Here is a 23,483-nt window from a genome sequence, read left to right as displayed (position 1 = left end):
TAGCTCCCATAGCTTCTATTTGTTTTTTTTTTCCCTCCTTTGCTGCTTTCAACCATTGTGAAGCCATCTTTTTTTTGCTGTTGATCAATCTCGGATTGCTTTTTCTCTCCCTCCCCTTTAAGGGCCATGGCATAGGAGATTTTCCCTCCTACCTCCTTTGCACCTTCTGTGGGGTTTTGGTCCCGTCTGGGGTTCGCCCTATTTGGACACTGGTTTGACCAGTGCTGGTCCTGTCCGCAATGCCAGCACTGTTGTCTACGTCCCGGGATGGTCACGAGGACCTTGTAGGTCCTCGGATCGTCCTCGTATCGTAATTGAATATAATGGGGGAGTTCAGTCTGTTTGCGGAGTTTGATCCAAGCCGCCCACTTATCTGAGTTGCCTAGCTTGATTGGCTCTATCTTGGAGCCTTCTTCTGCAAAGGCTCCAAAGATTTCTCCTATCTTTGATTTGTTTATGGTTGGTGCTACCCAGTGAAGGGTAACCCTGATTTTTTCGTCTTCTAAGGTACAGACATCTACCTTGAAGTCCTTATCATTCCCGAATGATTTCCCTAGTATACGGGTTCTCACTCGGGCGGATGTTGGGACCAGGAACCAGACAAAGGGGTTCTCGAAGCGATAGAGAGAACTCACTTCGTCCGGTGTTAGTTTCAGGCACTCTATTAGGCTCGCCATAGTGGCCTTAACAGCCCCTTGGCCTGACAGCTTTAGAAGCAAGGTACCTGGGGAGTGGACAAGTCCACCATCCAGGTCCTTTTTTTCAATAAAAAATGTCTTAACTGACATTTTTACAAGGGTTTATCACAAGTACAGAGACAGAAAAGAGACGATAACTACACTACAAACTACACAATACTTTACTACACAACCCTCGCGCCGTCCACTCTAAACAGTAACACACAAAAATCCACAGAATCACAAAATAAACCACAGAAACACAAATAATCCACAGAATTAATCCTCAAGTGTTAGCTACTTAATCAAACTCATATTCGAATCCTCAAAAAAAAAAAAAAAAAAATTTCAGCAATAAAAAAAAAGTTCAGAAAAATTAAGTTTACAAAATTACTGTTCGTTTTTAAATAAGGTCTAACTTATAATGCATACTAATTAGCCTTTTCTCTTACAAAAAAAAAACTGCTTGCATAACTGATTTTAAAAATTAGATTTTTCGCTTTCAGAAAAAAAAAGTAGCCGTTGCATCAGAACTTTGAATTGTCTAAAATATTGTGATGTCGGATTTTCAATATCTTTTCTAGTTTACGAGATCTAAACGGGACGGACGGACAGACGGACAGACATTTTGCACAAAACTAATAGCGTCTTTTCTCCTTTCGGGGGCCGCTAAAAAAGCAACATAAGGCCAATAGATACAGAGTTCAATGCATGCGTGCAGTTATCGATACGCTATCAAACCTACATAGGCTTATGATTTTGGGGACATGTATGATTGGATGCTCATCATGATTTGTGGGCTACATGGTATAGAAATGCCCGGGCCGATTTAAAGCCTGTGCTTAAGATTGCTTAGCCCAGTGGCTCTATTTAAATTATAACTCTACGAAACTTTAAAAAAATTCCCCCTTACGGAACAACGATTTCTCCTAAGATAAGTCTGGTTCCTAAGTAACTGTGAACACTTAACAAATGTCGCATTAGTGTTTTTTAATTCCAGCTTGAACTAAAAAAAACAACAACAACATAATATAAAAAATCGTCATTATATTTTTTTTTCTAGTTTAAAGAACAGGATGCGCGGTGGCTGAGCGGTAAAGCGCCTGGCTTCCAAAACAGAATTCCTGTTTCAAATTCTGGTGAAGACTGGGATTTTTAATTACGAGATCCTTGGGGCGCCTTTGAGTCCACCCAACTCTAATAGGTAGCTAGCATTAGTTTGGGAAAAGTAAAGGCGGTTCGGCATTGTGGTAGCCACATGACTCTTTCCACAGATACAGATGTTCTTTACACTATCTGCCCTATAGATCGCAAGGTCCGATAGGCGAATTTTAATTGAATATGGCGTTTATAGTATACTAACTAAATAATCATATTTATACATCTTAGTTGACATATGACCTATGGTTTGCAATTTTAAAGATAACGATATTAAAAAGGGAGGCTATAAAAGAAGTATACTGAAATTATGTTTTCATGTTTTCACAACGTGGTTATTTATGCAATTTTTTAAAAACCAGTGTTTCTCAAACTTTTGCTTGTTACGCCTCCCCCGAGAAATGAAAAATTGTGTACACACAAACCACCTTCCCCTCTTCTAAACAGCTTGAAGGTCTGTGTTTTTTATGTTATAAAAAAGAAGCTCTGTAAAATACTTTTTTTTTCATTGCACAAATATTTATAACTTTGGAGACCATATTTACATAAAGAAAGTTTATTAAAAGAGGCCGAATAGAAGATTAGTAGATGACCACGCGGCACCAGAGAAAAGAAAGGCGGCTTTCTTCGAGCTGACCACATGACACGTTAACACTGGGCAACAGAAACATTTCTTTACACCCTTAGACATTTAGACCGGATAGTCGGGAACCCGCATTACTTTCGAGACGGACATATGTCTGAACAGTTGCTTTTTATCATTTAGAACTACGGGTACCCGATTACTCCTTCTTTATCTCATGGAATGGGTTGACCGAATTAGCCAGGAAAACCAGTGACTTGGCGGAGTTTAGGTTATTGATTAATATGCATGACTAAATGCATGACGCGTAGGACGTAATCATCTTCTCTTTTTTGAAATAACGTCTGTATCATATAAGATAAGATGATATACTTTAAATATTTTTTTAAAATAATGAACAAAGTTGTTAGAATGAATTTATTAGAACACATAATAATTATCTTTATTTCTTAATATAGTCTCCCTTGCATTAATGTATGAACTTGAAGAGTTGTTTTTTTTTTTATAATTATTTCGTAAAACCAAAACCGTTTACACTGATAAGAGGCCTCCAGCTTTGCAGAAAAAAAATATATCTTTTTTTTTTTTTTTTTTTTTTTTTTTAGGAAACCTCAGCTTTTTAGCTTTGACTTCAGTTGTCTAGCTTAGTACATCCTAGGAATCCTTGGGCTTTTGCCTCTTTTCTTTGCCTCTTTTTTGGGCGTTGCCTCTTTTTCGGGCTCTTGGCCTCTTTATTGGGCTTTTTTTTTTTTTTTTTTTTCCTCCCTTTTTGTTTTTCTTAATTTTTTTTTCTCAAAGAAAACACACAAAACATCATTCTAAATTAATAATAACACAAGGAAAATTTCATAAAAAAAGAGACGTTTTTATCAAAGTCATGTTCCAGGATTTTCAGTATGCTCGCCGAGTAGGCTGCAGCGAAGATCTATAAAATGGTGACAGCAAGGGGTCCAGAAAATGATGACAGCAGAGGTCCAATAAAATGATGACAGCAAAGGTCCAGAAAAAGGTGACAGCAAAGGTCCAGAAAAAGGTGACAGCAACGGTCCATAAAATGATGACAGCAAATGTCCAGAAATTGGTGAAAAAAAAAAAAAAAAAAAAAACATTCACAAAAATTTTTGAAAATATTCCTTAAAAAAAGTATTGCCAAACTATATATATATATATATATATATATTTTAGACTTATGAGTTATTAACATTCATTTTTATTTATATTATTTTTGCAACAATTTTTCCCTTAAGAACCTAAGACAAAGGACCTCCATCCTTTGTCCTTAGGAATTCTCTGGGGTCTGCTAGAGTTACAAAAATGTACATATAATGAAGCAATTTGGTTTCTATTAAAGTACAGAGCTCAAAGTATGTGTATGAAGAGCTTAAAAAAAATTATTTCATTTTGGCATATAACTCATTTTAAGATTAAATTTATTTTTATTGTTATTTATTGTAATAGTGTTGTTGTGTTTTTTTTTTGTTTTGTTTCTGTTTTATTTTTCTGACAATTTAGTAAAAAAAATATATCATGATATCATATTCTGCAGGTATTCTTTAGTTTTTGCCATGATGGGTGTATATTGACGTTTTAGTTGTTTATAATTTGGTTTAGATTGTTTTCATTAAGAAATAAAAACATAAGGAACTATTTGTTTTGTTTTCGTTTAAATCTTCGCCTAGACTAAACCTCATCATATTAAAGACAAATTCAAATTTCTAGATTTCCTTTTTAAATATATATAGGTACATCAGGCGTACACAGAGATAACGGACATTGGTACGATAGTATACCTGCAAATGAAATAAAACTTGAAACATGTACAACACATTCTATACATTTATTTTAGAAAATGCTTAATACTATATTAATTGCAATGTGTGATTTTCACTGGACATATATTTATACTATTCCGACTATATCATTGCGGCTTGTCCAATGAACAAGTGTTTCTACAGTTCTTGTCCTTCATTGAGAAGATTCTAGAGTAAAGGGGGATAAATAGATTTTGAATTTGAAGCACGTTAATGCATGTATTTATTTCCCTTGAATAATATTTTTGTTTCTGGTAATTTTAATTTAAAAGATAAATTTTTTAACCTCCAAAACACTAAGCATTCAGTACTAAGGTATTCTACGACAAAACTTCAGAAAAAAACCTATCTTTCCAATTTCACTAAATGTTAATTTAAAGTGACGGTCTAATTGTATAACGACATACTTTTATTCTTATACTAGAAGGTTTGGACTAGTGCCTTGTCCCAGTAAGAAGTGCTCTGAATATTTAGATTTACAAGTGAATCATACAACTAGTGCTCATGTCATAGAAATTAAACATTTCTTAACTTTTTGTTTTACAGCACTAAGAAATGTATCAGATATCCAAACACACTAATGTCATTTCTAATAAACATTTTTTAGTTGTTTTTTTTTTTATGTTTATAAAAAATATAAAAGATTTAATGTTAAAAAAAAAAAAAGAGTAAAAGTTGCTATTAGTTTGATAGGAATATCTGTCTGTCTGTCCCGCTTAGATCCCGCTTAGATCTAGTAAACTAGAAAAGATAGTGAAAATCTGACACCATAATATTTTAGACCATTCAAAGTTCTGATGCTACGGCTACTTTTTTCTTTTCTGAAAGAAAAAAAATATAATTTTTTAAATCACTTATGCAAGCAGTTTTTTTTTTCATAAAAAAATACACCACTTTTACAACTATTCACTATTGATAGTAACGAACACTTGAGGCTCTTTAGAAGGGGCGCAAATAATATACCATATTTTAAACTTATTTATGCAAATGGTTTTAGATTTTTTGTCAAGAAACTTTTTTTTATTACATTTGTATTGCTAAGTTATGTAATTTCTGTCATACTAACTACAATTACACAAAGAAAGTTTTCTTTTTTTAAAAGAGAGAAAATCTATTTAGTATGCATATAAGTTGGACATAATTTAAAACAACAATTAATAATTAGTTTTTCCTATTATCGCGTGAACTGTAATTTACAATACATGAAATAACACACTTAACTATTTTTTTTTTACGGAAATGTTGTTTTTTTTCCTTGATGAGATTGATGAGATTGACCCTTTACAAAACAATCAGATCAATTAGATACTCCTTATAAGTCATCAGTTAGGCCACATCTAACTTCACATTCACGTTCACCTATCCTTTGTCTGCTGGACTGCTGGGGCACCACACAAGATCTGTCAACCTTCTTTCTCCATTCTTCTCTGTCATTTGTCTTTGATAGAATTCCATTCTGATGTTCTTTCTGAAAATAATGAAACATGCCTTTTTACCTGCTTGGGAGGACCATTTCGGGGCCGATTTTGAGTTTATGTTTCTACACAAACTGTCTTTGTATCCTTGTTTGTATATATGTATATATATATATATATATATATATATATATATATATATATATATATATATATATATATACATATTTTGTAAATTATTAATTAATTTTAATAAGACAATACTTAGTATATACAACTTATAGAGCGATTATTTTGCTTTCAATAAATGACGGTCCCAAGCCCGGCTGAGAAAGGAGGAGGGTTGGGAGTAGGTCTAGCTACCCTAGCCTGTAGAAAAACCACTAGCTACAGAAACAGCAAATCAACAGAAGTCACGGACCTGGGAGAAGATGGTCATCCAGCTGAAAGGTTTATGAGGTATGTCGGTGAAAGCCAGAGTCATCCGGAAGGCCGAAGACCATCATCTCTACCAGGACCACCACCATGTATGTGGAACGTCCGGAAAATGTATGAGACTCGTAGCTGAGATAAAAAGGTTTTTATCCTAAAATCTTAGGAATCAGCGAGTCAAGATGGACTAGTTGAGGGCAGAGACTTTGTTTGAGCTACTTTTATTTTCAGGACATGAGCAAGAGGCTACACACACTCAGGGAGAAGCTATAATCCTGTCTACGTTGGCAAAGAGAGCACTTTTTTGATGGTAAGCGCATGGAACACGGATAATAACAGCCCCATTCCACACAGTGAATAAGATGATTAACATAGATATTGTCCAATGCTACGCCCCAAACCAACGACAATTAAGAGGAGGAAAAGAATAATGTTACAAAAGGCTGACTACCATCCTACACGACAAACCTAAAATGAATATACTTATCAAAATGAGTTACTTCAAGGATGAGGTTGGCACAACAAAAAAATATGAGGAGATGATTGGAAAGAAGGGACTATGTGAGATAAACGAATATGGAGAGAGATATACAGACTTGTGTGGCACGAGAAACTTAGTGATTCGTGGAACTATTTTCCCACATAAACGAATGGTCTGTCTGTCCGCCCGTCAAGTTTTATCTTATAAACTAAAAAAAAAAACTATAATGGGACATCATGATATTTAGACCTCTCAAAGTTCTGATGCAACGGCTACATTTTCTTTTTATAAAAGTAAACTATTTAATTTTAAATATTAACAATACAAGCAGATTTTTCATAAGAATATACTTTTTAAAAAGAAAAACTTAAGAGGAGGTAAGTCTTTTGGAAAGCTTAAAGACTTTTTCATCAATAACTCAAGCTTCATTCATAGACTCGCGCATTAGTACAAAAAAGTTGCATATTAGGTCACAATAGAAAAAGTGAGTATCAATGTCTTCCTATAAAGTATATGTTCCATTTACTAAATGAAATACTGATTGAGATGTTGTTTTAAAAAAAGAACTACTTTTATAACGTGCAATTTCGATATACCCTCATTATAAATTGAATATAATCCAGGTCTGCGTTGACTATATTGTTGACTAGAGAGTGGGTTAGTTGGACTTGGCAGACTGTTGTACCAGGAACTCTTTATCTCTTGAAATTGCTTTTCTAGCTTGGCCAAATGGTCTAAGAGTACTCAGACAAAACTGAATCTTCGTTCTGGTTCTCCAACTTGAAGGAATAGTTCCGTAGCTTATGAAAAGTTATCTTTGGGTATTGTGCTATAAACTTAAACAGTTCTCTATGCAGTTCTGGATCACGGTCTCCATAGACAAATCAATCCCTCAATCTCTCTTTTTTTCAGACATTCTACACCTTCTCTTTGTTCTTGTCATAATGGCTGTCGAAGATTCCTAAAATAGTCGGTTGGAAAATTCAAGCTATTTCTGCCTCCTGTAATAATACTTTAAGAATAACAGTCAATACTAAACAGTTAGCAGCACGATACACTGAATACAAATGCTTTACTGTATTTAGCCATACTAAAATCTACAGTCTCTCTTACACTGCTTGACACTGGACTCACAGTTCTGGACTTGGTCGCTGTACTGGATTGAACTCGTTCTCCTACATACTCTGTCTTTATATTTGGTTTCTAAAGTTTTTAAACTACGGCAGAAACCTTATATGATAATAAATGTAGTCAGCTTTTATGGTCCACGACTCTAGAGTTCTATTATCAGTTTTCTTAATCAAGTTTAAAAATCTAAATATATGTGCAGATTAAGAATCTAGTTGTGGTTTATATTAATGAATATCTATAATTTTGTTTGTTGTCATTTCGTTGCCATATTACTTCTTTTTTATTAAAAAAAAAATTGCTTGAATATTTCTTATGTCTAATGGGACCGCCTCTGAGTTTGCTTGATAACACAAACATTGTTTGTAATCTTGTTTTCTTTCTTTTTCTTTTCACGGAAAAATTTTAGCATGAATTGAATGTAAGATCGCTTACAACAAACATTTCGGCATCAAATAACTAATAGCGTGTCAACATTCTCGGCTACTGGATTGCGCCAAAGTATAGGCGTAGTTCGGTTGGATCATGTGGCAGTGAGAACAAGGACAACGTCTGCTTTTTTGGATATATCTTTCTTTTTTTTAGTTTTGGCCTTGAGTTATGTTATGCGCACTGTTGTATTGTAGTTTGTACTCGTTGCTATGGTTCGGGCATAGCTTTAGTTTTACAAAACTCCTATCAACTCACTGCCTTTGTCAGTCTAAATGGTTGGAAACTTGAGCATGTTATTTCTCACACTTCGCATTCTCAAGTTAAAACCAATCCAGAGGCGTAGCTAGGGTGGGGGGGAGGGAGGGGAGAATTTTTTGAAAATGCCACCGGGCCTTAACTTGAGGGGGGCCCCTAAATTAGTGGGGGGTTTTTACATTTAATATTAAATATTCTGCAAAAAGAAGGGGCCCCTGAGAACTAAAAATGAAATAATTAGGGTTTCTGACATGTGAGATAAAGAAATACAAGGATTCAGATGTATTAGATCAGTGATGCACAAAATCCAGCTCGCGAAGTGGGGCCATCCAGCCCGCCGAAACGTCGGCACAAAGTGTAAAAAATCCTCCTACCTCTAAAAAAAATTTTTTTTAATTGAAAAATGTATCTTTCACTCTTTCTTTAATGGCTTGGTAACATGGCCTTTAACACTGAAATGTAAAAACTACCAGGAAAATTGAACGGATCTTTACCGTTTGTTGAAAAGATAATAAGCCCACATATTTGTTTTATAAAGAAAACGTGGATGTTTTTAAATCAAAACATAATTTTAAACGGAAATATACAGGTCAACTCTCTTTCTTTAATCGTGGAACAAACAGCAACTATGAATCATAGAGGAGTTAGTAGCTATATGAGGAGGATGAATACACGTGAAAAAGTGTTTAAAGTGATCTTAAGTTTCAACCATCACTGAGGGAAAATTGTGGGAGTGACCACTGATGGTGTTATAAGTATGGATGGATGTCAAAGCGGACTGGAAGCAGATACACCGAGCGATTATTACAGAACACGGTTCTACATTCCGTACCTTGATTCATAAGTTTCAATAATGTCTTTCTTTTCAAGCAGTAATACTGCTCAGTTCAACCTGTTCTGTCTTTATTCTAAAACGATGCAAGAGCTGCAACGTATAGAAGACTGCCAGATAAGCGTTCATCGCCGGCTTGTCCATCGAACGAGAAGAAATTCAATAGTAAAGTTATACAGCTTTGGCAGCGTTTGCATTTTGTGTTTGATCGACCGTTGGGGGGCAGGGGCCGAACGGATAAAATAACCAAAGTGTAAAATAAATAGTTTGTTCACATGTTAGTTTTTGTTGTATTCCATGAAACAAGTATTTACAGTGAACTTAAAATTACATAGGTTAAAAGGGGGGGGGGGGGGGTGGGGTTGAGAGATCACCAATTCTTGTCTTTAATATTCTTTGTAATAAAAAAGTTGAAGCCTCGATTTTGAGCCATAGGAGGCAACTTGCTACCCCAAACCCCTGCAAAAAGTCCTGCCTGCGCCCATGACTAACTAATATTTCTAAGAAGCGTGGAAGACAGACTTCACTTTTTACATCGGGAGTATTGCAGTGGTTTGTTTCGACATTTAATGTATGTGCATGTTAAATCTTTTCAAACAAAGCTTTACTATTTCCCCAAACAAGCAATAGAAAACAGGTTTTGTCATTTTCCTTTGTTGAAAGGTGAAACTAGTTCAAGTGAAATGGTTGAAAAGTTAAATGCCTATTGGGAATTTGAAAGAGAATTTCAAGACGTCAAGAGCTTGGAACCAGTTTTCAATACCCTCAGCTCACCACTTAGTGTAGATGGCTGCCTGGTCGTGCGGTTTGCGCGCTGGACTGTCGTTCAGATTTATCGACGGTCGAGGGTTCAAACCCTGCCCGCTCCCATCCCCCGTCGTCCTGCGGGAGGTTTGAACTAGGAAGTAAACTATCTTCAACTCTGAAGGAACATCCGAAACATGTAAAACATTTTACAAGAAGTTGATTCAGCTCCAGAGGAGATACCTCCAAGCAAATTATTTCCTGAAAAAGAAGTTTCAGTTAGTTCTTCTGCGATAGTTTTATGGGTACCAGAAGCTGTATTTCCACACTTAAAAAACTTAGCAGCTAAAATTTCACATTATTTGGGTCCACATACATCTGTAAACCAATATTTTTTTTCTTGTCTGAAAATTAACAATGAAAAAATAAAATTAGTTTCAGAAATGGCTTTTGTTTTAATCACAGGTCAATGCTGACTGACTGTTATTTGAAAGCAGTTACGAGGATAACAACTAGTAAGTTAGCTCTACAGTTCCGGAACATTATGCACGAGTGTAAACAGCTAAATTCTTCACATAAAGTACAGCTATATATTTGTTGGGAAATGTTGAGATGTAAGAGGATTTTATTGGATTAAACATTTTTTCCTAAAATTAGTTTCAGAAATGGCTTTTGTTTTAATTCCTCAATTGGGAGTGGAAAAAGAAAAGGACATGTAAATGCGTTAAACAGTATAGATGTGAAGTAAAAGATATCGTTCATTTAAATATGATAGTTTTGTGTGTGTGGGTTTTTATGCTTTTTTTTAAGACTGTTATAGCGGTCGAACCGTTTAGAGTGTTAGACGAAACTTGTCTTGCCAGCAAATTATTGCATACTAGTCGACCCGCTGCGTAGCATAGGGTATTTTATTGAGGGGTGAACACTTCCTGAAAGACACAGTTGTCAACAAAAAAAGGTGAGTTTGTGCTAACGTCTGTGAGTCAATGAAAAGAAAGAACTCTGAAGCTTGTAACGTTCTAGTGTCCATGACTAAAAAACAGTTTTTGTAAGATACAGGCATATCTTTTGGAACGTTTGGCATTGTGCCTTATTAATTGTCATGGCATGTCTGCGCGTCAAGGTAAAGGACGAATTTTAATTTCGGGTCACCTGAGTCCACGCAACTCTCAAGAGTAACTGACGTTAGCTGGGGAAAAGTTAAGGCAGTTGGTCGTTGTGATAGTTACATGCCACCCTCTTTAACCGTGGAACACAGAGATAAATGACCTTTACATCATATGCCCTATAGATCATAATGTCTGAAAGAGAAACATTTTTTTATTATCCCCGGGTTTCTAATAAAAGTGATTTTTTTTTTAATTTGATGTCTTTTTTGTTATGTGGCCCACGACACGAGTCTTGAAAATTAAAATGGCCCACCGACCGAACGAGTTTTCACATTGCTGTTTTATCTAATTAATAATTGAATTAAACATTATTACATGCACATAATTTTTCTATTTTTTGATTTTATAACATCCTACTACATCCGAACTTTAGACCTGACCGAACCGAACCCGAACTTTACTCGTCATCGAACCGAACACGAACTTAAATCTGACCGAACCGAACCCGAGCTTTAAAAGTTGGGTTCGATTCCCATCTCTAGTTAATAGGCTTGTATGGAAAAATAAACTTTGACCTTATCTCAGTTTTACTGAGAAGTGTTAGAAATACTCTAGAACAATTCCTAGTGATATTCCAAACTGTTACTAAGAATTCAATTATACGTAAAACAGGATGAAGTTTAAATACATCGACATATAATTATGCTATTAATTAACGTGCTATTTTGTCCTTCAGTTTGGATATTTTGTTTTTGAGTAATTCTTTCTCGTAGCTTAGGTAACAAAAGGGAAAAGATCGTCTCTTGAGACGTAAAATGCCTAACCTTGGTTAGGCCAATAATAGAATATGCATCCTCTGTTTGGGACCCCTCAACTCAAGAAAACATTAAGAAACTGGAACAGACAAAAAATAGAGCAGTGAGATTTATAACTTACGAATTTTCACATTTCACTAAGGTAACACCTGTAGTAAAATCCCTAAACTTAGAAAGCCTTCAGGAGAGAAGACTCAAAAGTAAAGTAGCAATTATACATAAAACACTGAACCATAATCTTCAAATATAAAAATAAAATTTAATAAAATACTCCGAAAGACCCAAAGATGAAGACACATTTCCTATGCTAGGAAAAATTTGCACAAATGTTCTTATTCTCTAGTACTATTAGAGCATGGAATGGGTTGCCTGAGCCAGCCAGAAAACCAATGACTTAACAGAATTTAAGTCATTGGTTAATATGCATGACTAAATGCATGACGAGTAGGACGTAATCATCTTCTCTTTTTGACGTAACGTCTGTATTATATAAGATAAGAAGACACTACTTTAGTTATAAGTAATAAACAACATCACCAACAGCAAAACATGATAGATTACAGCTTGAAATTAGGAACAGTTGTACTTCATTATATGATTTTCTTATTCATTGCTTTACGTTTCCTGACAACTAAAATTTTAAATAAAATAATGTAGAGAATTATAACATTAGGTTATGTAACAATTCTAAATAACTTTTAAAAATTATTAGATCTATATATAAACTACAAACATGTTTCTGTGTTATATAGGAAAAGAGTTACGTCGTTTTATGTTGTGTGAAACAGGACTTTCGAAATTGTCTGAAGAACTGTGCTCAAAAAATGAATTAGTGTGTCTTTAACTGTTCATAATTCTGTGGCCATGATAAATAGCATGTTGAAATTTGGAAAAAATCATACTATTACATGCTTTTTAACCAAATAGCTTTGCGTTTCTTGATAACTAAACTTTAGGGTTGAATAAAGCAATGTAGAGAATCAGAATATTAGGTTTCGTAAATAAATCACCAATTATAAATTGAGTTGTGTGATAGAATCGGAAAGTGTGCTTAATTAGAATGTAGATCGAATCTTTTTTAGCGGCCCTTTAAAGGGCAAAAGCAGATATTAGTTTTGTGTGGTCTGTCTGACCGTTCGTCCGCCCATCCCATTTAGATCTCAGAAACTAGAAAAGAAAATCTGACATCATGATGTTTCGAAGTTATGATAAAACGGCTACTTTTTTCTTTTCCGAAAATGAACTATTTAATTTGAAAAAATTAACTATGCAAGTAGATTTTTCAACAAAAAAAATGCACCATTTTTATAGGAAACATCTCATTAAGTTAAATTCTTTAAAATGACTTCTTCAATAAAAACCAAAGTTTCATTCATAGATTCGTGCATTGGTACAAAAATTAGCATCTAACGTCACAATGGAAAAAGTATCAATGGTTCATTATAAAATATGTTTTCCATTTATTAACTAACACATTGAATGAAATACTGATTTAAATTTTGCTTTTAAAAAAGATTTTTGATACGAACTTCACTTTAGTTGTAAGTTTTAAAACATCTGATCGTTTAATAACGCGTAGTCTTGACATATCTTCTTATCTTATCTTATCTTATAAAATACAGATGTACAAAAAAAAACAGTAAGACGACGATTACGTACTAGGCGTCATGCATCTAGTCATTTTGCCAAATTATGCTTAAATTCAGCCAAGTCATTGGTTTTCCTGGCTGACTCAGGCAACCCATTCCATGCTTTAATAGAACTAGGGAAGAAGGAACATTTGTACAAATTAGTCCTAGCATATGAACATGGAGGTTCCGGGTTCGAATCCTTGTGAAGACTGGGATTTTTAATTTCAGGATCTTTGGCCGCCTAAGTCATCCCAGGTCTAATGAGTACCTGACACTAGTTGGTGAAAATTAATTTTTTACTTTGTTATAAAGTGCTTGTCTTACACTATAACCTAGAGTTTTTGCATCACTTATATAACCAGCAGGTCCGAAGCAGCTTGGGGTAAGGGCGTGGAGACGAAAGGCCCAGGAGAGATCGGAATGGAAGGATGTGTTGAAGCAGGCCAGAGGGTGGATGGATATAAAACCAGGGCCGCCGCCACCTATATTGCAAAAAAAAAAAAAATAGGCCTACTTAATATTTTAACATTTAATATAAATTCTAATTAATCAATTATCCTTTGAAAACTTGGGGAGTGGGGCAACGATATTCGTACATAGGAAGTTATTTTTGGAAACTTTATTTAAAACAAAAAGAGCGACGCGCAAGGAATTCCTACTTTTTTTTTCCATACGATACTACTCATTTCTGGCGTTGAATCTTTGCTGGTTGTTTATAAGGATTGTGATATTTGTTTTGAGTCGAATAGCCCGCTCTGTAAGTAAATTAGAAAATTAGTTTTAAAAACATTTTTACTTTTATTTTAAAGTTAATCGTTAATTTTTGGGTGATTATAAAGTCTGTATGAAGGACTACATTAAGTTCTAGTTGAAAGTACATTATTAATTCTGTGGTCAAATCAGTTAAAAATGTTAGAGCCTATCTGTTTTATAAATATAAAATCTAAACTACTTATTATGTAGTTATTTAAAACGATATGTAAATCTAAAGCTCTTTTAAGTGTTTTATTTTTTAATAATGGTGCAAGTATTCGGTATTGGATTATTATTGCTATTATTCTGTTTTGGATTATTGATGCTTCGTAACATAACTGCAATGATTCTCAAACTTTGGATCCCCCTGGGGGGGGGGCGAGTTCCTCTTTTTGGTGGGTGGGAGCCGCAACGTCCTGACAAAAAAGGGTGTTCTGGAGTGTGTGTGTCGCGGGCGGCGGTGAGCAGAGGTTAAGCCAGTGTTTACCAAACTGGGATCAGAGTCACTGGGAATGTCAGGTTGTAGCAATTTGAGTGTATTGTTTCTAACCATGGCATAAGTTAGATCGGTATTTTGAAAGAACAACATATCGTCTTTCTCTTTCTTGCAATTTAAACTTTCCCTTGTGGTCAATTACTGACAACAGAATGAGCCTTAAACTAATGCATCCTTTTCGTCTGGCTTTAATAGCCGTGTAATTAACGACAGCCATTAATTTGAAGGCATAAGTATATATATATATATATATATATATATATATATATATATATATATATATATATATATATATATATATATATATATATATATATATATATATATATATATATATATAGGAGGAACTACATGTGTATTGTTGGTCCTATTCTCACGACAGCTTGTTGTGCTTAAACAATTCCAGAATAAACAACTTTATTTGGTAAGATTGAACACTTCAATGTTGCAATTTTTTTTGTTTCTTATTCTTTTATTATTGTTAGCGGTCCCCAGAAAGGGAAAAGCCGCTAATACTTCTGTGCGATCTTTCTGTTTCCTTCAGTTTGTCCGTCCGCTCTGTCCGTCCGTCCCATTTAGATCGCAGGGATTAGAAAAGATAAGAAAAATCCGATAACGTAATATTTAAATTTTGCAAAGTTCTTGTGCAAAGGCTACTTTTTTCTTAAAGCAAATCATTTAAAAATTAATTATGAAAGTCTATCCTTTAAAGAAAATACACCACTTTTTAATAAAATTATTCAAGTCAATGATATGTCCCAGAGATCTTCATTATTAAATCTACCTTTGTAAATAGCTTTGCGCATCGGTACGAAAAATAACATCATAGATCATAATAAAAAATCTATAAATAACTAATATTGAAATTATTGTTACAAAGCTTATATCATCTCCCTCTGTCTGTCTTCCTGGTAAAACGTTGGTACACATTTCGAACGCACGAATCTCGGATCAAGCTGAAATTTTGCAGAATTATTTCTTATATCTGACAAAAACTTAAAACAATAAAAAAAATAAGTAACCAATTAGTTAATTTACACTTGTTAATTTATTATTTTGTTTGTATCAAATGAGGGAAAGATATTGATTGAATGATGTGGTGGTATAAGTTGAATTAGTCCCCTTTATACTTTGTAAGAGAATTAGGCCTACATTGCGGCTTTGAAAGCTGTAAAACGTTGTTTTCATAATCACTTCGCTTGCACATTAGTCAAGGTTAGGGCTTAAGGAGGTTTGATCACTGTAACATTAACGCTGATTTCCCATTCTTTCTCCACCCACCCCAACTAGTCCAGACAAGCGATAGCGTAGTGAAAAGGTAAAAGCATGAAAATGCGCTCAATAAAAACAATTGAAAAAAAATATTTATTATCGCACAGAATTTATATTGTTAGACTAGAATCTAAATCTATTACAAATTTAATTACTAATTGCGAAGCAGGACGTTTTGGCGCAGCCGTTTTGGCGCCAGGGACGTTTTGGCGCGAAATACTTTATGTACGTTTATTGTATTATTTCTTTAAAAACAATTATTCATATCTATGTTTTGCATGAGTGTTTGTGTTAAGACATATTTGTCACGTACATAAAAAGAAATATTTGTGTCCGCTATTTTTGATATTTAATTTTAATATTCAATTATTGTTAAATCTCTAACATTAGTGTTTATTAAGAGGCACACTTTTATTTTCAAAAATGTTTTTTTAGGATATTACTTTAAAATTTAAAAAAAAAATGAAACGATAATAAACAAAAAATTGATGCAATTGTGTGTTTACATTAACATTGATTTATATAGCGATTGTATGGTATCTACAGCTACATCTTTTTATTATATTAAAGTGTGACACTAAGCTAGTTTTTATGGTATACCAATTTCAAATAAAAAAATATGTCTTTGTCATGATCTGTGATGGTGCTAGATGTCACGTTGAAGATTATCTTGATCTATATTGCACCATCAATGATCGTGGTTGCCGAGGATTTAGAAATCGTCAGTTGATAAAATGATCATCTAGAAGTTGCCAGTTGATAAGAGGATCATCTAGACGTTGCTAGTCGATAAGACGATCTAAGTATGTTATTATTAAATTCAATGAAGAAACTTCCCCTCGTCAAATACAAATACTTCAAATTCAGAACTTGGAAAAGCTATTCACAAATAATTACAATGATATACTGTGATAGAATAAAACACAAATTAAATTTCTACTAGCTTAAATGATCTACACAATAATATGATCATGTCATCTTCCTTTGAGTTACACCACGAGGCTGGCGGTCTTTCAGAGCTTTGGGCGTTTGCCATGTGACTAATATCTCTTTGCCGCTTGGTTAATCAATCTGACCAATAAATACAGCTCAACGTACAATAATTAATATTTCTAACCAATCACATTCACTCTAAACCAGAAGTTTGTTGCATGCTGGAAATTCCCGAGCTAGCTGATCTAGCCGGCAGACCTTGAGCGGGCTAAATATAGACAAAGTGTAAGTGACAGTCTTTTAAATGACATCGAAAAATGTCATCCAGTGCGAACTAATTGATACACTTACACTTTATATAAGCTTTTTTTTATTTACCTCTATGTTTATCTTGTTTGTTTGTCTAGATAATTACTCCTATTGTGACACTTTGTTAATACAACCATGAGCGTTTGACATAAATAAAGGATTTATAAATACTTAGTGACTTCGCTGACCATACATTATGACCAAACAATATACAAAACGAATGCGTTGACATACTTGAACTGATGACATTAAAGTCTCAAGACGGTTCTTTTCATACGTATAATTAAATTACAAAATAATTTCTAAAATTAAAATCCCATCCATTTCGTCCAGGTTACAGTGATGTTTGTCCTCAAGTTCGGTGTCCTTCTCGCACTAATAGGAAAAGGGAGTGCACTTTGTGCACATACATCTTGGTGGGACAGCTTTAATTCCCCTGGTCAATCGAAATGCAATGAGGCTAACTTCTATATAAATGGTCTGAGCAGAAACGAGTACAAGAAAGACGATCAGTTAACTTATTTAGAAGGCGTACAATGCTGCAGTGCCCCATCTCAGTGGTCCAACGGTGAGCTTCAAGTTGTGTACGCTGACTGGGTACCTACATTGTATTATAAATATAACGCATGGGCTAATTGCCCTACGGGATTCTTTCTTCAGGGTTTACTGCGAACAGATTCAGGATGGCCCTGGTACGCAGGCTACTTATATCATATTGAAACTGCAAGGTGCTCTAAACCAGCCGAACACCCTTTCTATTATGGCGACTGTTATAGTCAGGACATCAATTTTAACGAGAACGGTTTATTTTCTTGCAACGAAGGTTACTATGTAAAAGGCCTATATAAAGGTAACTGTGACTACCTTCATTGTATAGATAAACTCTATTGTTGTAAGATGGCGGACAAACCAGAGATGATAGACGATGTCGATAAACTGAAGACGAAGATTATGGACACAACATTGACGAACTTGGCCAATCTGGCGGACAAACTGGGCTACGGCTATTGCTACGGTACCAAAGGCGTCAACGTAGGTGAAGATTTTAGGAGAGAGCACGATTCCTGGGTGGCTAACACAGAGTACTATTGTAAAGGGGACAAGTGTGATAAAAGACTCGCCATTGATTACAGAAATTGGAATTTAGCTGTAAAGGAAATTAAATATGGACAAAAGGTTATTGATAAATTAAATACAGAAAATATAGAAAGTGGCCAAAAAGAAAACCACCTGAATACTAGCTCTACGGTAGCAGTTGAGCGTTCATATGCAGTCATGGATACAATTGAACATTCAATGACCAGCAGTTGGAAGACTAGCCTAGAATTATCGTTTTCATTTGAGTTAGGGGTAAAAGATATAGGCAAAGCATCAAGCACATTTAAAGTAGCTTTTGAGTATTCCCAATCGACTACAAAGAAAAACAGCCAAACGACGTCACATAGTTTAAAAACGACTTCGACCCAAACCATCCCTCCTCACTCAGCTGCAGAGTACACAATTAAGATGAGCAAAACCAGAACAACAATTCCTTATACGGCTGTCATCATTGCCAAGTTCAGCGTGGGACTTAGGGGATTCTTAAGATTTGGGCAAGGCTTCAGTAGCCCAACAACTAATTATCATTTTCATCATAAGGGAAGCGATGAGGAGCAGAGCGTACCGTACACTTTCGGATCTCAGTCGGAAGCTTTCTACACAGCACTTAAACGCGAGAGCGAAACACAGTCGAAACCTTGGCTGTGGAATGATATGTTTAAAAATCACCCTTCTGTACGTCACGTGATCAACAAACTGACGAATGAGAGTCAGTATGAGTTCACACTAAATGGAAAGCTGGAGCACGTTGCTGGCACCAAGATCGATATTACGTGGAAGAAAGTGGAACTAAAGGATTTGAATCGGCGATCAGTTCTTGACGAAAGCAAAGCCGACACCCCAGGCCCTAATAACATGACTATCTTCGCTACTGTAGGCCCGAAGGACAAGCCCGTTGATGTCGAATATCCCGAAGTACACCTAGGAAACGCGGATCAAGTTAAACTAGAAACTGGTCCAGTGAATCAAGACTCCTCATAAGCTAAATACTGACTGTGGTTAATCGATTTTTTTTTAAATTTCAAATGCTTTGCTTTGCATGTCTTAGTTTTCTTAAAATTATATTTGCGTATTGATTACACTTTTTATTTATTAATTATCTAAATGCATATACAACCCAGATTTGTTAATTAAATATGGTATACCGTTAAGAAAAAAATAATTGTTTTAAAGCTAATTCCTACTAAGAGATTACTTTGTGTTCACTGTGTATTTAGAAAGTTTCATAACTAACCTTTTTTTTTTTGCGAAAACCACAGTGTTATTATGTTACTATTTTATGTGATTTACATTAAATTAGCAAACACCCATTCCTATGCAGTGGAGTTTTGATAATCCGACCTTTGGTAATCTGAAAGTCCAAAATCGAAAGTAGGATAAAGTAAGAACAATAAATAGCTATGTTATTTAACACAGTTTAAGTTTTACTACTTTTTAAAGAGAGAGTGGAGGCGCAATGCGGTAAAGTGCTTGTCTTTCGAATATGTGTTCCCGGGTTCGAATCCTGGTGAAGACTGGGATTTTTAAGTACGGATCTTTGGGCGCCTCTAAGTCCATCTAGATGTAATGGATACCTGATATTAGCTAGGGCCACATGACACCCTGGTTAACCGTGGATCACAGAAACAGATGATCTTTACATCATCTGCGCTTCAGATAGCAAGGTTTGAAAGGGGAACAATAATGTTATACTTTACGAAACATTGTGTCATGAACAAATCAGTAATTCTTTCACATATTAAAAAATATTCATTTATTCGAAACAGGACAGCTCCCAATTATTTTTAGAATTTGAGGGACACCGCTGTGTAAAAAAAAAATTGAAAATAAAAAATAAATAAATAAAAGAACATTATCTAAGCCCTTTTTAATGCAATTTCTAAAAATTGTATATGAATTTATTTTTTAGAAATATAGAACACTACACTTCGAGATGAATGACATCAATCAATTCAATTTTTATTTTTAACATAAATTATAATCATATTTTATTTCTAATTGTGCATGTGTTTAATTTGTACTCTATAATATCTATATTATATTTCAATTTTAGCCTACCACTGACTGACACATAGATCAAGAGAGCTCTTAAACTGTCGTACTGATCAGTATGAAATTTCGTACACAGGTTCCTTTAAATTCCAAGGCGCTTCTTAATAACCGGTTTTCTACAGTTTCGCAACAGTTTCGACATTTCCCTAAAAGGCTGCAGTGTTTATAGAAAGATTTTAAAATATCACACAAAGTCTATTTATTTTTAAGATGCCTTACGTACTTTCGCTTCCTGTTAAACGCGGTCTAACAAAATACATACTAAAAAGTCCTAATAGTATTAAAAGGTAATTCTATATTCTTTTCTTATGATTCAGGGATGTGGTTAATAAGTTTAAAACTTTCCATACATGCTATATATAGATTCAAAATCTAAAAATGTTAGTGTTGATCAATCGGATGATCCCTTTAGACGCTGACTAAATTAAAAAAAAAATAATCCTAATAACATTAAAAAGATAAATCTAGATCTATTGTTATTTCGCTACGTTGAAAGAGGGTCAAATAAACGACTACAATTAAAAAAATGAAATCTGCTTGTATTTAGAGAACAAACTACCAAAATAAATGTAGAAAGGGGAACGGGAATGTGGAAGTCTATTCGAAATATGCACGTCATAGTCTAGGCCTGAAACTGATGGTATCAAGAAATGTATAAGGGGTCTAACACCATGTATTCCTTGCTTTAAAATTAAAGGTTGCAAAAAAAAAAAATAGGTTGCGGGGGGGGGGGGGTCATCATGGTCAAAATATATATTATGGTTTGAATTAAGAAGCCGAAGAAAAGTCATATGAGTGCGTATATGTGTCGAGGGCGCATTATAGAGCATTATAGAGCAGGTCTTTCCAAATCAAGTCAAAAGTCTATGTCGGAGAAATTACGATGGCCAGGTTAAACAAAAACAAAATGGGTCTCCCAATATCGAAAGAGAGACAGAAAGAAAGAAGGGACGAAAAGCGGGTCCTGAAATTTCATTGTAACAGATAAACCAATTCACGAGCTCTAAAGGTATGTAATGTATGTGCCCCTTTTATTTAAAGTCAATAAAAAAGGAAAGAAAGAAAGGGAGGAAAATACTTACTAGCTAACTAGGTCCCAAGTTTGTGATTTCGTTCTTCACATTTTTCTATATCGATAAACATAATTTTCAAATTGTTTAATTTACATTATAAAATGATACTATCATATATATATATATATACATTTAGCTTATAAGATACAATTATTACATGAAATTTTTTTATAAGTATAGAAAAAAAGCTTACAAAAATAGAAGTACACTCCATGTATCAAGGTACTAATCTGACACATAAAAGACTAAATGTCAATATTTTAAAGGTACTCATTTTAATAATATTTCAGAGGAAAGTTTAATATATAGATACAGCAAATTTCTAATAGACTATAAAAAGTTTGTTTTCAACTAAAAAGCTCGTAACTAATGTACAAGACACAAATGCAAATCACATAAAACGAGCAAAATTTAATCTTTGTGCAATTTGTATACATCTATCGAGATTAGTAGTTTCATTATTTTGTTATGTTTTCTACTTACTTTTATACTGCCAATGCATGACAATAAAAATATTTCTTCAAAAGTATAACGGCTTTTCTTTGTCACTAATTTTAACAATATATAATATCAAAAGAAATACATGATGTTTAACATTATATTGTTAACTAGTAAACATATTGGTGAAAGTTCGTCCAAACTGAGTTTAATGGTCGTGCGGTATGCGCTCTGGATAGTCGTCTCGATGGCCCCGTGTTGAGACCCTGTCTGGTGCCATCCCTCATCATCACAAAGTAATTGTTTACTAACGTAACAAAATAGAATGGTGTATAGACTAATGAAAATATACACATGATTGAGAGCGAGCCAGATAGAGACATGGAGAATGACAACAAAAAGAGAAATATCCGACATTATCCATGATTTGGAATTCTTTAGATGTGTTCAGGAACTAAACAAGGATATGTTTTTGTTTTTTTTTTATCATCGTACAACTTTTTGCAAAGCTAAACAAGGCTTATCTTCCCTTAGTTAGTAAAATTTCAAGTTTCCCTCTCAGACCTTGAGGTCTACAGGGCAATGATGTAAAGGCCATTTATTTCTTTGGCCTACGGTTTACCAGGATGACCTGTGGCCAGCTCAACGACCAACAGCCTTTATATTTTTTCCCAACTAATGTCAGGTATGTATTGTCTCAGTCTGGTATATTTTTGAACGCTTAATATTTCTCTCATTTCATATTCTCGGATCAAGTTACATCGTTGCAAATTTATCATAGTCCATGACAAATAAGAAACAATGTATACAACAATGCATTACAATGGGTATTACATATACTACAGAATACATAATCATCAATACTAAAAGTCTTAAACGTGTCCTAATTAAGTATTCCAGGGCGCCTAAACTAGATTCAATAATAAATTTTCTAAGGGTATCATGACACAACAGAGCATAACCCCAAATACTCGGAACGGACACATAGAAAGAACAATATCTCCTTACTATAGACATAATAACCAAAAAACAATCACCGACATCCTACTCAGACCAGTTCAGCTCTCCAACTGACTTGACTGACCACGGGAAAACTTTATTAATCCACTTATAAACCCCGTGGTAAAACAGTTCACAACTCACAACTTATAAAATAAACAAACACACACAATCTCATATCTTACACACCCCTGCTTTTGACATCGTAATTAATTTGTTTTTACATTGAGACTGTACTAGCAAAGAAGGTACTGTGTTTGAGCGGTAAAACGCTTGGCTTTCGGGGGTCTCGGGTTCGAATCCTGAAGAAGACTGATGAATTTTTAATTTCTTGATTTTTTTGGCGCCTCTGAGTCCACCCACTTTAAAGGGTACCGTTTGAATTTCAAAAAGTTGAGCCGAAGGCTCTTAGAACTATAGGCGTGTAAACCTGCTTGAACAAACCGTTCTGTCTGGAAGAGGTTTAAGACAATGCCTTTGTAAGACATTGCTATTTCCGACGTATCTGGCACTTCGGGCGCATAAACTGGAACACATGGCCAAGGGCGTAGCACGTC

At 34.5% G+C, this 23,483-nt stretch overlaps 1 protein-coding gene across 1 annotated transcript; it reads left to right on the top strand.

The window, feature by feature from the left end:
- Positions 1-15,090: 15,090 nt before the first annotated feature.
- On the top strand, positions 15,091-22,021 carry LOC106070491 (uncharacterized). Its single transcript, XM_013230412.2, has 2 exons — positions 15,091-15,176; positions 17,600-22,021. The coding sequence occupies exon 2, from the start codon at positions 17,609-17,611 to the stop codon at positions 19,343-19,345; it is 1,737 nt and encodes a 578-aa protein (XP_013085866.2). The 5' UTR covers positions 15,091-15,176; positions 17,600-17,608; the 3' UTR covers positions 19,346-22,021.
- Positions 22,022-23,483: the final 1,462 nt, after the last annotated feature.

Source organism: Biomphalaria glabrata, chromosome 8 (assembly GCF_947242115.1).
Source record: "Biomphalaria glabrata chromosome 8, xgBioGlab47.1, whole genome shotgun sequence".
NCBI lineage: Eukaryota > Metazoa > Mollusca > Gastropoda > Planorbidae > Biomphalaria > Biomphalaria glabrata.
This window is presented reverse-complemented; position numbering and strand designations above follow the sequence as displayed.